The sequence below is a fragment of the Aquarana catesbeiana genome, linkage group LG07 (assembly GCF_042186555.1).
Source record: "Aquarana catesbeiana isolate 2022-GZ linkage group LG07, ASM4218655v1, whole genome shotgun sequence".
Classification (NCBI taxonomy): Eukaryota; Metazoa; Chordata; class Amphibia; order Anura; family Ranidae; genus Aquarana; species Aquarana catesbeiana.
This window is the reverse complement of record NC_133330.1, coordinates 77,570,451-77,586,562: the sequence shown is the minus strand read 5'-3', so window position 1 is coordinate 77,586,562 and position 16,112 is coordinate 77,570,451. Positions and strand designations below refer to the sequence as shown.

General features: G+C 44.5%; 1 protein-coding gene across 1 annotated transcript in view; it reads right to left on the bottom strand.

Annotated features, from left to right (window-relative positions):
* Nucleotides 1–3,001: 3,001 nt before the first annotated feature.
* LOC141102431 (EF-hand calcium-binding domain-containing protein 1-like) overlaps nt 3,002–16,112 on the bottom strand; it is a 35,555-nt gene continuing 22,444 nt past the window's right edge. Inside the window, exons 3-4 of the mRNA XM_073591382.1 lie at nt 6,239–6,367; nt 3,002–3,411 (exon numbers count right to left, since the gene is read on the bottom strand). Of these exons, the coding sequence (XP_073447483.1) occupies nt 3,350–3,411; nt 6,239–6,367 (191 nt within the window). The 3' untranslated portion in view covers nt 3,002–3,349. The remainder of the gene's footprint in view (nt 3,412–6,238; nt 6,368–16,112) is intronic.

Below are 16,112 nucleotides of genomic sequence, written 5' to 3'. Positions count from 1 at the left end.
GAAAATGTTTAGGTGTTTTAAATAGCCTTGCAGGAGGTAAATGTCTTTTTTGCATGTGTGTGCTGTAATATTTTGTTCTGTTTTATGGACTTATGGCTGCACCATCTTTAATGCATCTTTTAGGATGTGCTCCCCAAATATCTTGTTTGCTCATTGTCCATAAGATACACAGAACGGGGCTCAGCCCCACATCCCATGCAGCTTGCTATAGGGGCACTCAAAGAAGAGGAGGATCAAGGAGCGCAGGCGGGGAACCTGAGAAGAGGAGGATTGGAGCCGCTCTGTGCAAAACCATTACACAGAGCAGGTAACTATAAGATGTTTGATATTTAAAAAAAAAAACAAAAAAAAAACTTTGATATCAACTTTTGTGGATACGTGTAAAGTTATGCACTTCGGGGCTAAAAATAGGCAGGCAGAGAGAGAGAGAGAGAGAGAGAGAGAGAGAGAGAGAACATTTTGCCCCTGTACAAATCATTAGTAAGACCTCATCTATAATATGCAGTTTTGGCACCAGTTTACAAAAAGGACATCAAAGAGAAAGTGCAGATAAGGGCAATCAAACTGATAAGAGGCATGGAGGATCCAGGGGTGGGTCCAGGGGGGGGGGCAACACGGCAATTGCCCTCCCCCCGAGAAATTAGATGCGGGTGAGAGAGCGGGTGGGTGAGAGAGTGGGCGGTCCGGTGTTGTGCCGAGATCGGTTTCCCTAACAAAATCTGTTTCCCCTGGCTCTCAGTCTCGGCTGAGATCCGAACTCCGCCTCTCCAGCCCTATGCACCTCTGCTCCTCCTACTCTCCCCGAATTCTAATCATCTTTCTACCGCCCCCTCCCCCGTGCATTCGGGGCAGAGTAAGAGGAGCATTGGTGCAGAGGGCTGGGGGCGCAGAGTTCCGATCTCAGCCGAGAGCCAGGGGAGACAGATTTTGTAGGGGAAACCGACATCATCTCTCACCACCCACCCTCACTGTGCAGGCAGCTGTGGGCAGCAGAGAGATTAGATCATCTCTCTGCTGCCTGACTCTGGGACACAGCAAAAGACAATCCCCACCTTAGCAGCAGGTGACAGTCCGCAACTTGTGGCAGGCGACGTGGCAAGTGACAATCCGCATCTGGTGGCAGGCAAGTGACAACCAGCAACGTGTGGCAGGTGACGTGGCAAGTGACAATCCGCAACATGTGGCAGGTGACGTGGCAAGTGACAATCTGCAACATGTGGCAGGTGACATGGTAAGTGACAGTCCGCAACATGTGGCAGGTGACGTGGCAAGTGACAATCTGCATCTGGCGGTAGGCAAGTGACAGCCAGCAACGTGTGGCAGGTGACGTGGCAAGTGACAATCCGCAACATGTGGCAGGTGACTTGGCAAGTGACAATCCGCAACATGTGGCAGGTGACATGGCAAGTGACAATCCACATCTGGTGACAGGCGACAGTGGCAAGTGACACGCTCAGGGCTCCCACTGATTCTGCATTATGGTGAGTTGAACTATTTCATGTTTTACAACAATGTAATAATAAAATAATGCGGTTCAATCATCCTGACACCATAACAACCATGGTGCCAGGATGATTGAAGCGCCAACACCAGCCATTTCCCCAATAAATTGCTTGCAAAAAAACATATTTTCTGGCAGTGCCCCTCCCAAGACTAGACTCTGGGAGGAGCTCAGCTATGAGGAAAGATTAGCTGAATTGAATTTATTCTCTTTAGAGAAGAGGAGATTAAAGGAGGATATGATCAACATGTATAAATACATAAGGGGTCCAAATAGTGAACTTAGTGTAGAGTTATTCACTTTGAGGTCATAACAGAGAATAAGGGGGCACGCCTTATCAGTGGTGGCTGCACTTACTCCATCTTTGGCGCAGGCAGTGATTCCCTCCGGGCGATGGCTTCCCCTGCGTCTCCTCCTTAGCATCACGGCGGCTGTGTGTCTCCTCCCTCTTCCTCCTAGGCCAATAGGTTTGCTCCTCCTTTCGGCCAATCAGGTAACGGGTCTCAAGACCTGCTTCCTGATTGGCCAGGAGGAGAATTAGTGTGACAATAGCGAATATTCATTCGCTATTGTCACACAACTGTGTGGGCTCGCGGCCCCGATCCCATCCTTTTTTTAAGACTATTAGAGCCTCTGGCTCTATTCACATGCTTAAAATAAATAAACCCATTATAATCTATGCGTCAGGCGCCTGCATGTAGATTAGAGGGTTGGACGCATGGATATGGGGGCTGTGCCCCTGCGCCCTGCATTCTGGTCCACCACTGCTCCTTATATCTGGAGGAAAAGAGATCTAACCTTCACATACGGAAAGGCTTCTTCACAGTGAGAGCAGTGAAAATGCGGAATAGGCCTCCCTCAAGAACTAGTTCTGTCCACCTCAGTAGATTGTTTAAAAAAAAGAGCTGAATGCATTCTTAACAGCATAAAATATAACTGGATAATAAAAGTTAACACCAGGGGTAGTTGATTCAGAGAATATGCCTCCTGGGGGATCAGGAAGGAATTTTTTCCCTCATTTTTTCTAAATAACAGCCTGAAATTATCAGTTAAAATGCATTGTTAATCAATTTGCTTATAGCAAATTGATTGCCAAATAATTTTGAACCCCAATTCATTGAGAGGCATTTAGCAACTCTGCCGCTAAAATGAAAATGTGAAAATAACAGCTGGAAAGGAAATAGCACTGTAAAGGAAAGTCTTGCCTTTCTTGTTGACAATCTTCCATCTCTTGAAGAGCTAGGTTTGCTGAAAAATAGTTAGCATCTGACACATCTGGGTGTGTTCGATGTCTAGTCCTCCACTAAGCACAGTGGTTTAATATGCTAAGTCACTACAGGACACAATAGTGAGGTAGATGCTAATGGATCAAACTTCAGTATTTCATGGAGAATTGGGATCCAACACACCCAAAAGTGTGTTGGATATAAAAGATCCTTTAGCCACTAAAGGTCTTCAAGACAGCAAAGGTTAGTAGCGAGGGCATAGTTTTTTCTTTATTGGCAGCCCATATTTTAATGATTTTTGCAAGTGACAGAGGTGCCTTAACAAATAACTCTTGACAATTTTATTTCTGGTTTATACTGATATCCGAGTCCTTGCTTGGGGATTCCAAACCACCTGGTGCCTAGGGGAGCATTTCTTCCTTTCACTTTATTGAGATTTCTTCTCATTCCTGCTGTGCCTTTGGGACAGGAAGTGGTGGCCAATCTCCCAAGTGGGTATAGCAGTATGGAGTTTCAAACAATTCTCTAATCTATCCAAAAGTTGTAAAACATTTGCACTAGTGTTTTACTTTAAAAGGCCTCTGTTTTTCCTTAGTAACGATCCTCTGAAGTTTATACTAGCCTAAGGAATAACAAATACCCAAGGGGCATCTTGAAATTCTTTTTCTGATAGAAGATGATCCCCTAGAAAAGAAAATATAGGCAACGTTATACATACATGGACAAACATGTACAGTACAAACATTAAAAGTTAGGGCTTGTTCACACCAACCTGCACAGAGATCGGGAAAGTGGTTCCTGATCATGTAATTTCTACGCCAGCTATCACATGTAGGCTGGAGGCTTCAATTGCAAAAAAAACCTCAAAGTCTGCACATGGCATTGAAGATGCCATTGCAGCTTGAAAATGTCAATGTTAATTTATTTAAAGGAGGCGTATGACATCAATACTCACCTCCATGGTGCAGCATCAGTCTAATGCTGCAGCTGTCTCCTGCTGGCTCTAAGCCCAAGAACTGAACAATCACATGGCTGCTGATCACTCAGTTCTTGGTCCGCTCGGACTGCCCTCCAGCGCTTATTGGAGTGCTGGGTTAGGGAGGGGGCAGGAACAGCTGGCTCCAACTCTCAGATGCTGAGCCAAATGTCAAACAGATATTCGGGTGGTTCCTGAAAACATGATTGGGATCCTTCTAAAGCCTGGAGAAACTCTGTGACGTCAGTGTACAACGGGCTTTAGCCTGCTGTCAGCTGATTCTGGGTCACAGGAAAGCAAAATTAAGTGCACTCCCATGACCCAAAAAAGAAGTATGGCCAAAAAAAGCTTTGACCGTACTTCTCTTTTTATACTGTAATTGTCAGATGCAATTACAGCAATAAAAATACCTTACCTTGAAACAAAACTAAATATTTTTAGGGAATTCGTCTGCTATAATAAAGCATAGATGGGTTTTTATTAAAACAGTGTACCAAAAAAAAGTCGTATATGTCCTTAAACATATACAGTGGCTTGCGAAAGTATTCAGCCCGTTGAACTTTTCAACCTTTTGCCACATTTCAGGCTTCAAACATAAAGATATAAAAATTTTATTTTTTGTGAAGAATCACCAACAAGTGGGACACAATTATGAAGTGGAACGAAATCTTTTGGATTTTTGAAACTTTTTTTAACTAATAAAAAAATAAAAAGTGGGGCGTGCAAAATTATTCGGCCCCCTTGCGTTAATACTTTGTAGAGCCACCTTTTGCTGCGATTACAGCTGCAAGTCGCTTGGGGTATGTCTCTATCAGTTTTGCACATCGAGAGACTGAAATTCTTGCCCATTCTTCCTTGCAAATCAGCTCGAGCTCAGTGAGGTTGGATGGAGAGCGTTTGTGAACAGCAGTTATCAGCTCTTTCCACAGATTCTCGATTGGATTCAGGTCTGGACTTTGACTTGGCCATTCTAGCACCTGGATACGTTTATTTGTGAACCATTCCTTTGTAGATTTTGCTGTATGTTTGGGATCATTGTCTTGTTGGAAGATAAATCTCCGTCCCAGTTTCAGGTCTTTTGCAGACTCCAACAGGTTTTCATCCAGAATGGTCCTGTATTTGGCTGCATCCATCTTCCCCTCAATTTTAACCATCTTCCCTGTCCCTGCTGAAGAAAAGCAGGCCCAAACCATGATGCTGCCACCACCATGTTTGACAGTGGGGATGGTGTGTTGAGTGTGATGAGCTGTGTTGCTTTTACGCCAAACATATCGTTTTGCATTGTGGCCAAAAAGTTCGATTTTGGTTTCATCGGACCAGAGCACCTTCTTCCACATGTTTGGTGTGTCTCCCAGGTGGCTTGTGGCAAACTTTAGACGAGACTTTTTATGGATATCTTTGAGAAATGGCTTTCTTCTTGGCACTCTTCCATAAAGGCCAGATTTGTGCAGTGTACGACTGATTGTTGTCCTATGGACAGACTCTCCCACCTCAGCTGTAGTTCTCTGCAGTTCATCCAGAGTGATCACGGGCCTCTTGGCTGCATCTCTGATCAGTCTTCTCCTTGTCTGAACTGAAAGTTTAGAGGGACAGCCAGGTCTTGGTAGATTTGCAGTGGTCTGATACTCCTTCCATTTCAAAATGATCGCTTGCACAGTGCTCCTTGGGATGTTTAAAGCTTGGGAAATCTTTTTGTATCCAAATCCGGCTTTAAACTTCTCCACAACAGTATTACGGACCTGCCTGGTGTGTTCCTTGGTCTTCATGATGCTCTCTGCGCTTTCAACAGAACCCTGAGACTATCACAGAGCAGGTGCATTTATACAGAGACTTGATTACACACAGGTGGATTCTATTTATCACCATCAGTCATTTAGGACAACATTGGATCATTCAGAGATCCTCGCTGAACTTCTGGAGTGAGTTTGCTGCACTGAAAGTAAAGGGGCCGAATCATTTTGCACGCACCACTTTTCAGTTTTTTAATTGCTAAAAAAGTTTAAAATATCCAATAGATTTCGTTCCACTTCACAATTGTGTCCCACTTGTTGGTGATTCTTCACAAAAAATTAAAATTTTATATCCTAATGTTTGAAGCCTGAAATGTGGCAAAAGGTTGAAAAGTTCAAGGGGGCCGAATACTTTCGCAAGCCACTGTACTGTAGGTGTTACAATTAGTTACAGTGTTATTGTCAAGTTAAAGCCCCATACACACTATCAGATTTTCTGCTGATTTTTGTCTTCAGATTTACCAAAAACCATGTAGTGCAAGAGCCTGCCTGATTGCATACAAATTGAAACTCCTAAGGTTTGACCTCATATTATATGGTTTTGGTAAATCTGAAGGAAAAAATCAGCAGAAAATCTGATAGTGTGTATGGGGCTTTAACTGATATATGGTGACACTGCAAAATTGGGCCTAGCATTTAGGTATCAGTAATCTCTGGCCATATTAGTGTTAACTGGCCTTTGAAGAAAGGGTATAAATAATAGAAAATACATTAGCTTTACGTGTTAATTAGTAAATAATCTTACCGTTTCTGTCAGCACTTTTAAATGGTTCATTTGCATCATCTATCTGAGTTTCTGTGACATTTGACAGTTCAGCCAGCGTTATAACACCATCCTTGTTCATATCATAAAAATCAAAGTTGAAAGGTAGAGCTAAAATAATATAAAAAATAATTTTTATAAATTACTCTAATCCTTAAGAAGAATATGCAATGGTCCAGCTACTCCTTTCTATATTACTGTTCTCATTAGTCTGCTAGAGATGTATAATTAAAATTATTATTTTTGTACTTTTTCAAGGCGTTGTAAATTAAAACATCGGTTAACAGAACAAATAGAAGTTTATGTAAATTTCTTATCCTGACATGTCAAACCCTAAGTCCTTGGGCCTGGTTCATACAGCTACCATAGCTTGAAGAGCAGATGCCTTCTTTGTTAGTACTTATTGTCTACAGTTACGAGGTAGGCCACAGGCAAGCTGAATGTAAACAAAACAATGTTTGTCAATTTTTTTTTTACATACTATCACCGGAGTAGTGAAGAATCACTATGGTGATGTTGTGCTGCTTTGGCGGTGATCACCTACAATAGCTAGCTGCTCTGATATCACTGTCAGTGCAGCCAGCCATTGTAGGTGATCACCGCCACAGCAGTAAATGTCAGTGCAGCCAGTCTCAGTGTTCCCAATCACCACCACATAAGTCCTAATGCCATCATAAGGCATTGTTCACATATGTGGGGCTCTCTGAAGAGTGATATGTGTTTGGATCACTCTTCATAGAGCATTTGACAGGTGGTGAGGTGGTGTATTGCCTGCTTCCTGCCTGCTTTAACCCCTAGGACCAAACACCACCATTCACTTAAATGAGTCATGATTGGTGGGCACTACACCTGCCGAAAGCAACAGAGGGTATAAATTCCTGTAAATCCAAGAAAGTAACCCTCCTGCACTTAGGTATAATGCTTAAGGGAAGGAAGTGTGTCTAGTCCTTATTGTCAAAGCCTAGGGTCTTGCCGCCCTCTCAGGACCATGGTTATCCAAATATACTGAAAAACAACGAAAAAAAGAGAAGGGCACACCAACCTAGTGCAAATCCATTATTAACATTTATTAAAAGATAAAAAGTGACACACATAATACTCAAAAACGCAAGATGTATACACACATATCAAAGCAAAATGAAGACAAGTCGTCTCCAGGACTGCTTGAAGGCTCCAATAGTGCAAGGAGACCAGATGGAGTCAGTGATGGCTTTACTGACACATTTCGAGGGAGAACCCTCTTCCTCGGAGCCAGAGTGGCTCTGAGGAAGGGGGTTCCCCCTTGAAACGTGCCAGTCAAGCTTTAATATGCATGTATACATCATGCATTTGTGAGTATTACTGCATGTGTGTCACTTTTTATCTTTTAATAAATGTTTATAATGGAATTGCACTAGGTCAGTGCGCCCTTCTCTTGTTTTTGTTGTTTTTCGATATAGATTCTTGCTATGGCTGCAAAGCAAAACACTGCAGCCATGGCGTATTTACATCCATATCGTCAGCTTCTGCAGCTAAAAGGGGTAGCAGTTGAAGGGGGTGTGGTAAAACCTCTGCTCAAACGCCGTGTTTTAACTCCCCCTAACTTCATGTGTGGACAAGCCTTAATACTGTAGCAAGTCGCAGTGTCCTCAGACCAGTGTAGCTAGAAAGAATGGAGTTGATTTACTGAAACTGAAGAGTGCAAAATCTTGTGCAGCTGTACATAGTAGTCAATCAGCTTCTAGCTTTAGCTTGTTTAATAAAACCTGGAAGCTGATTGGTTTCTAAGCAGGAGTGCACCAAATTTTTGCATGCTCCAGTTTTAGTAAATCAACCCCAGAGTTCCTTACACCACCACACAAGACTAGTGTTGCTAACAACAGTTTTCCTGATCACCACCACACTAGTCCGTGTCTTCAGACCTGTGTATTCCAACAACAGTGTTCCTGATAACATCACACAGGTCCCATATCCCACTAACTATATTCCGATGAGACACCATCCCAGCCATCCCCTAAGGACAACTGCACTCCTGGAACCACAAGAAATTGTTCTGTTCCTCCTTTCTTCAGTCTTCTGTACTTCCTGGCCAGTGAACATGGCATTCCTAGGGGGCAGCCACATAGCAGTAGGCTAAGCTTGCATAGCTTATAGGAATGAGGACTGCTATACGTGATGCTACACCAATCTATATTACCTGACCATTTATACAAAGGTGACCATTACAGTACACTTTTTTTTTTTTTTGTTTACAAAGTTTTTATTGGAAGATTCATTGACACATATAGAATGGTACACAGTACACTTTTTTTGATACAATTGGTTGATTTTTGTGATGCAATGTTCAGTAGATAATCAGTTTGAACACTGAAAAAGTCTCACACGTTTGGTATCCCCATATTCAGGGGGAGTGGCAGAATGTGTTTTGGGGTGACATTCTAAGTATGCCTATGCTGTGTGGGAAAAATGTTTTATTAAATTGACAACTTTGTGTAAAAAAAAAAAAAATATTCTTTTTCTGCATTGCCCAAAAACTTGTAGCAAAAAAGGTAGGTCTTCAAAAAACTCACCATGCCTATTAAAAATACCTTGAGGTGTTTACTCTAAACAATGTGGTGATTTTGTGGATTTTTCCACTGTCCTATAGCCCCAGGTGCTCCAAAAATGTGATAGGTAGTCAGGAAGTTAGATATAAAATGTATGCCCCTAGAACGCTCCTTGGAGTTTGGGCCCCTCTATGTGTCTAGGCTGTAAAAAATAATACTTCATATTCCCATCGCACACAATCCTGGTATAAGCTCTAAATGTTTGGGTGCTGTAGCAACAACCAGCTGGATACTGGTTCAAGTCACAACGTAGATATTTGCCAGCACACCAAGGATCAGCACAAAGTGGCGTCCAAACGTTTTAATTTATTGCATGATCACAACACAAGAAGGTGCAATGTTTCGGAGTCACGCAGGACCCCTTCGTCAGGCGTGTGATGACTGCGTGACTCCGAAACATTGCACCTTCTTGTGTTGTGATCATGCAATAAATTAAACTGTTTGAACGCCACTTTGTGCTGATCCTTTGGTGTGCTGGCAAATATCTACGTTTAGACTGTAAAAAAGTCCCACTCGTGTGTTATTGCAATACTCGGGAGGATTAGCAGAATTTGTTTTGGGGTATAATTGAAAGTATTTGCATTTCTTCATTTTCCTAAAATTTGTGACAAAAACATTACAACTTCAAAAAACCCACCATGCCTCTTACTTAGTACCTTGGACTATCTACTTTTCAAAAAGGGGCTATTTGTACTGTCCTGACAATTTGGGACCTCAAGAAATGAGATAGGCTGTCAGTACATCAGGATTGATACATTTTGAAATATACAGTATATACCGTTTGTAGACTAAATAATATACACCCATTTGTTTTTCTTTTTTTTATCAAAGAAATGTAGCAAAACGCATTTTGGTCTCAATTAATAAAGAAAGATTATTTTTTAAAACAGAAACTAAGAAAAAAATATTTTTTTTGCATTTTAGTCTTTTTTTCCTTGTTATAGCTCAAAATAAAAGCCCCACTGGCGATTAAATACCACTCAAATAAAGCTCCATCTGTCTTAAAAAAAAAACATTAAAAATTTGTGTAGGTATAGTGTTGTCCATTGAAGTAAGTGTCATTCAAAGTGTGACAGTGCTGAAAACTGAAAAAATTACCTGGGTAGGTAGGGGATGAAACAGTCCGGTCTTCAAGCAGTTTTCAAAATAATGTTTGTCATTTGAAGCTAGTGGATTGTGGAACTTTTTCTCCCATAATAGAATAGTACAAACCAAAAACAGACTTCCTGTCTAAGAAGGTAGTATAGCTGAGCTGGCTCAGATTTCTCCAACCTCCATGCCGAAGAATAAGGGAAATTCTGGTCAGGAAACAATTTTGAGGACATGGGGAAATTCCATAAATAAAATGGAGATTATGGGGCAAATTGGTCATTTCCACTTCAGCCCTGGAAGGTTTTACCCCCTTGAAGACCAGGTCATTTTTTGCGATATGTCACTGTGTTACTTTACCTGACAATTGCACGTTTATGCGACGTTGTACCCAAACAAAATTAATGTCCTTTTTTTCCTACAAATAGAGCTTTCTTTTGGTGGTATTTGATCATCTCTGCGGTTTTTAACTTTTGTGCTATCAACAAAAAAAAAGACCAAAAATTTGGAAAAAATAACAATATTTTTTACTTTTTTGCTATAAAACATATCCAATAAAAAAATTTAAAAAATCAAATTTCTTCATCAATTTAGGCCAATATGTTTTCTGCTACATATTTTTGGTAAAAAAAAAAATCACAATAAGCGTATATTGATTGGTTTGGGCAAATGTTATTGCGTCTATAAACTATGTGATATTTTTATGGCATTTTTATTTTTACTAGTAATGGTGGCAATCAGCGATTTTTAGTGGGACTACGACATTGCGGTGGACGGATTGGACACTAAGTGACACTTTTTGGGGACCAGTGACATGACAATGACCTAAAAAAAGGCACTGTCGCTGTATAAAAGACACTGGCATGGAAGGGGTTAACATCAGGGGGTTAAGCGTGCTCCTAGGGAATGCTTTCTAACTGTGGGGGGGGGGTGGTCTGACTGGAGGAACCGAGACATCTATGTTCCCAATTAGTAGGAACACAAGATCTTTGTCTTCCTCTGTGACAGAACGACAGTCTGCCTTGTTTACATAGGCAGACTGCAGTCCTGCCTCCCCTACGAATGATAGGTGGGTCCTGGTTGCTATTGCCAATCACAGTGGAAGAGTGGCTCCATTGGCGCATGTGCGACAGGTAACAACATACAGGTACCTTGTTTCGCGCAGCCCGGCCGCCCTGCCGCAGTATATGTATAGTGGTGGTCCGGAAGCAGTTAATATTGTTTCCAGTTTGCCACTTTGACAATCTATTCTGTATAGAAAATACAGGGCCAATTATCCTAAAAGGTTTATTATTTTACTAATATGGCTAATATCACAATTATTTTTGTGGGTTAACTCTATTTTAGTTAATCACCTTTACTGTAGGTCATTAAAACTGGCCCAATTTTTATAATGTACTTTTTAACATTTTCCCTTATTAAGTGATAACGTGAATTTCCAGACTTGAGTTTTGAATATCAAATATGCCAAACTTTGGAGGGTGGGGGTACTTTAGATTTAAATACATTTTAGGTTAATAGGAAATGAAAAGGTAGATATCTGTCTACTCATTTGGCTTCTTCTAGGGAAAACAGTTTATCTGGGCTAGCAAGTTTTTATTTGATCATTATACATACTGTACTTTCCTATTTTGTTTAGTGTGGTCACAACCAGGGCCACCATCAGGGGGGTACAGCCGTTACAACTGTAAGGGCCCCCGGCCCGAGGGGCCCGCCTGGGCCAAAGAAGGCAGGACGAGTGAAGGGGATCCATGCTGTGCATTACAGAAACGATCTCACAGTTTCTGCTGTTCTTGTGTCATTGACTCAGACATCGAGCTCTTTACTGCCACCTGTGACTTGACTACTATGCGCATGTGCACCCCTCATGTGATAGTGTTCTGCCTGTACTATGTTTCTCAGTAACATGTCAGCTTTGTGAAAACGAGTTGGGACCAGGTAGGAAGTTACAAGTAGGGGCTGTGAAGGTAAGGGATGGGGGCTGTTTGTGTACAGGGAGGGGCCAGAGGCTTGTGTGTGTACAGATTTGTGTAGGGCTACCATATATACAGGTGTGTGTGTGTGGGGGGGTAATGTTTCATATTCCCATCGCACACGTTCCTGGTATAAGCTCTAAAGGTTGGGTGCTGCAGCAACAACCAGCTGGATACTGGTTCAAGTCACAATGTAGATACTTGCCAGCACACCAAGGATCAGCACAGGATGGCGTCCAAACAATTTAGTTTATTGCATGATCACAACACAAAGAGGTGCAACGTTTTGGAGTCACGCAGGACCCCTTCATCAGGCATGTGCCTGTCGAAGGGGATCTGCGTGACTCTGAAACGTTGCAATAAACTAAATCGTTTGGACACCATCCTGTGCTGATCCTTGGTGTGCTGGCAAGTATCTACATTGTGTGTGGGGGGGGCGCTGACATATATACAGGAGTGTGTGGGGGGCGCTGACATATATACAGATGTGTGTGGGGGCGCTAAAATATATACAGGTGTGTGTGTGTGGGGGCGCTGACATATATACAGGTGTGTGTGTGGGGGGCATTGACATATATACAGGCGTGTGTGTGGGGGGCGATGACATATATACAGGCATGTGTGTGGGGGGCGATGACATATATACAGGCGTGTGTGTGTATGGGGGGCGCTGACATATATACAGGCGTGTGTGTGGGGGGGCTGACATATATACAAGTGTATGTGTGTGGGGATGGGGGCGCTGACATATATATACAGGTGTGTGTGTGTGGGGGCGCTGACAGATATACAGGTGTGTGTGTGTGTGGGGGGGCTGACATATATACAGGTGTGTGGGGGGGTGATGTAAATACAGGTGTGTGTGGGTGGGCTGACATATATACAGGTGTGTGTGTGGGGGCGCTGACATATATATACAGGTGTGTGTGTGGGGGGCGCTGACATATATACAGGTGTGTGCGTGGGGGGTGCTGACATATATATACAGGTGTGTGTGGGGGGGGTGCTGACATATATACAAGTGTGTGCGTGGGGGGCACTGACATATATACAGGGGTGTGTGTGGGGGCGCTGACATATATACAGGTGTGTGTGGGGCGCTGACATATATATATACAGGTGTGTGTGTGGGGGCGCTGACATATATACAGGTGTGTGCGTGGGGAGCGCTGACATATATACAGGTGTGTGTATGGGGCGCTGACATATATACAGGTGTGTGTGTGTGGGGGCTGACATATATACAGGTGTGTGTGTGTGGGGGTAGGGGCGCTGACATATATATACAGGTGTGTGTGGGGGGGGCGCTGACATATATATACAGGTGTGTGTGTGGGGGGGTGGGGGCGCTGACATATATATACAGGTGTGTGTGTGGGGGGCTGACATATATACAGGTGTGTGAGGGGGCTGACATATATACCGGTGTGTGAGGGGGGCTGACATATATACAGGTGTTTGTGTGGGGGGCGTTGACATATATACAGGCATGTGTGTGGGGGGCGATGACATATATAAAAGGCGTGTGTGTGGGGGGCGATGACATATATACAGGCCTGTGTGTGTGGAGGGCGATGACATATATACAGGCGTGTGTGGGGGGGCTGACATATATACAAGTGTATGTGTGTGGGGATGGGGGCGCTGACATATATATACAGGTGTGTGTGTATGGGGGGGCTGACATATATACAGGTATGTGGGGGGGGTGACGTAAATACAGGTGTGTGTGGGGGGGGCTGACATATATACAGGTGTGTGTGTGTGGGTGCTGACATATATACAGGTGTGTGTGTGGGGGCTGACATATATACAGGTGTGTGTGTGTGGGGCGCTGACATATATACAGGTGTGTGCGTGGAGGGCGCTGACATATATACAGGTGTGTGTGTGGGGGCGCTGACATATATATACAGGTGTGTGTGTGGGGGCGCTGACATATATACAGGTGTGTGTGTGTGGGGGCGCTGACATATATATACAGGTGTGTGTGTGGGGGCGCTGACATATATACAGGTGTGTGCGTGGGGGGCGCTGACATATACTGGTGTGTGCGTGGGGGGCACTGATATATATACAGGCATGTGTGTGGGGGGGCTGACATATATACAGGTGTGTGTGTGGGGGGGTGGGGGCGCTGACATATATATACAGGTGTGTGTGTGTGGGGGGGCTGACATATATACAGGTGTGTGAGGGGGGCTGACATATATACAGGTGTGTGAGGGGGGCTGACATATATACAGGTGTGTGTGGGGGGGCTGACATATATACAGGTGTGTGTGGGGGGCTGACATATATACAGGTGTGTGTGGGGGGCTGACATATATACAGGTGTGTGTGGGGAGGGGGTTGACATATATACAGGTGTGTGTGGGGGGGGGCTGACATATATACAGGTGTGTGTGTGGGGGGAGCTGACATATATACAGGCATGTGTGTGGGGGGCTGACATATATACAGGCATGTGTGTGGGGGGCTGACATATATACAGGTGTGTGTGAGTGGGGGCTGCCTTATACAGGTGTGTGTGTGTAAGGAGGGCTGACATATATATACAGGTGTGTGTGTGGGGGGGGCGACATATATACAGGTGTGATGGGGGCTGACAAATATACAGGTTTGGGGGCGGCTGACAAATATACAGGATTGGGGGGGCTGAGTGCGTACAGGTGAGGTGGCTGGTGTGCGGATTCGGTAGGATGTGTGTGGGGGGGGCTGACACGTATATACAGGCGTGTATGTGTGGGGGCGCTGACATATATACAGATGTGTGTGTGGGGGCGCTGACATATATACAGGTGTGTATGGGGGCGCTGACATATATACAGGTGTGTGTGTGGGGGCGCTGACATATATACAGGTGTGTGCGTGGGGGGCACTGACATATATACAGGTGTGTGTGTGTGGGGGGGGTTGACATATATACAGGTGTGTGTGTGTGTGTGTGTGTGTGGGGGCGCTGACATATATACAGGTGTGATGGGGGCTGACAAATATACAGGTTTGGGTGCGGCTGACAAATATACAGGATTGGGGGGGCTGAGTGCGTACAGGTGAGGTGGCTGGTGTGCGGATTCGGTAGGATGTGTGTGGGGGGGCTGACATGTATATACAGGTGTGTGCGTGGGGGGAACTGACATATATACAGGTGTGTGTGTGGGGGCGCTGACATATATATACAGGTGTGTGTGTGGGGGCGCTGACATATATATACAGGTGTGTGCGTGGGGGAGCGCTGACATATATACAGGCGTGTGTGTGTGGGGGGTGCTGACATATATACAGGCGTATGTGTGTGTGGGGGGGTGGGGGCGCTGACATATATATGCAGGTGTGTGTGTGGGGGGGCGCTAACATATATACAGGTGTGTGTGTGGGGGTGGGGGCGCTGACATATATATGCAGGTGTGTGTGTGTGGGGGGTGCTGACATATATACAGGTGTGTGTGTGTGTGTGTGTGGGTGGGTGGGGGCGCTGACATATATATGCAGGTGTGTGTGTGGGGGGGGGGGCGCTAACATATATACAGGTGTGTGTGTGTGTGTGGGGGGGGGGCTGACATATATACAGGTGTGTGTGGGGGGCTGACATATATACAGGTGTGTGTGGGGGGGCTGACATATATACAGGTGTGTGTGTGTGTGTGGGGGGGGCTGACATATATACAGGTGTGTGTGGGGGGTTCCTGAAGAATATACAGGTGTGTGTGGGGGGCTTACATATATACAGGTGTGTGGGGGGGGCTGACATATATACAGGTGTGTGTGGGGGGGCTGACATATATACAGGTGTGTGTGGGGGGCTGACATATATACAGGTGTGTGTGTGTGTGGGGGGGGCTGACATATATACAGGTGTGTGTGGGGGGTTCCTGAAGAATATACAGGTGTGTGTGGGGGGCTTACATATATACAGGTGTGTGGGGGGGGGCTGACATATATACAGGTGTGTGTGTGTGGGGGGGCTGACATATATACAGGTGTGTGTGTGTGGCGGGGGCTGACATATATACAGGTGTGTGTGTGTGGCGGGGGCTGACATATATACAGGTGTGTGCATGTGGGGGGGCTGACATATATGCAGGTGTGTGTGAGGGGCTGATATATATACAGGTGTGTGTAAGGGGCTGATATATATACAGGATTGGGTGAGGGGGGGCTGAGTTCGTACAGGTGAGGTGGCCGGTGTGCGGATTCGGTAGGATG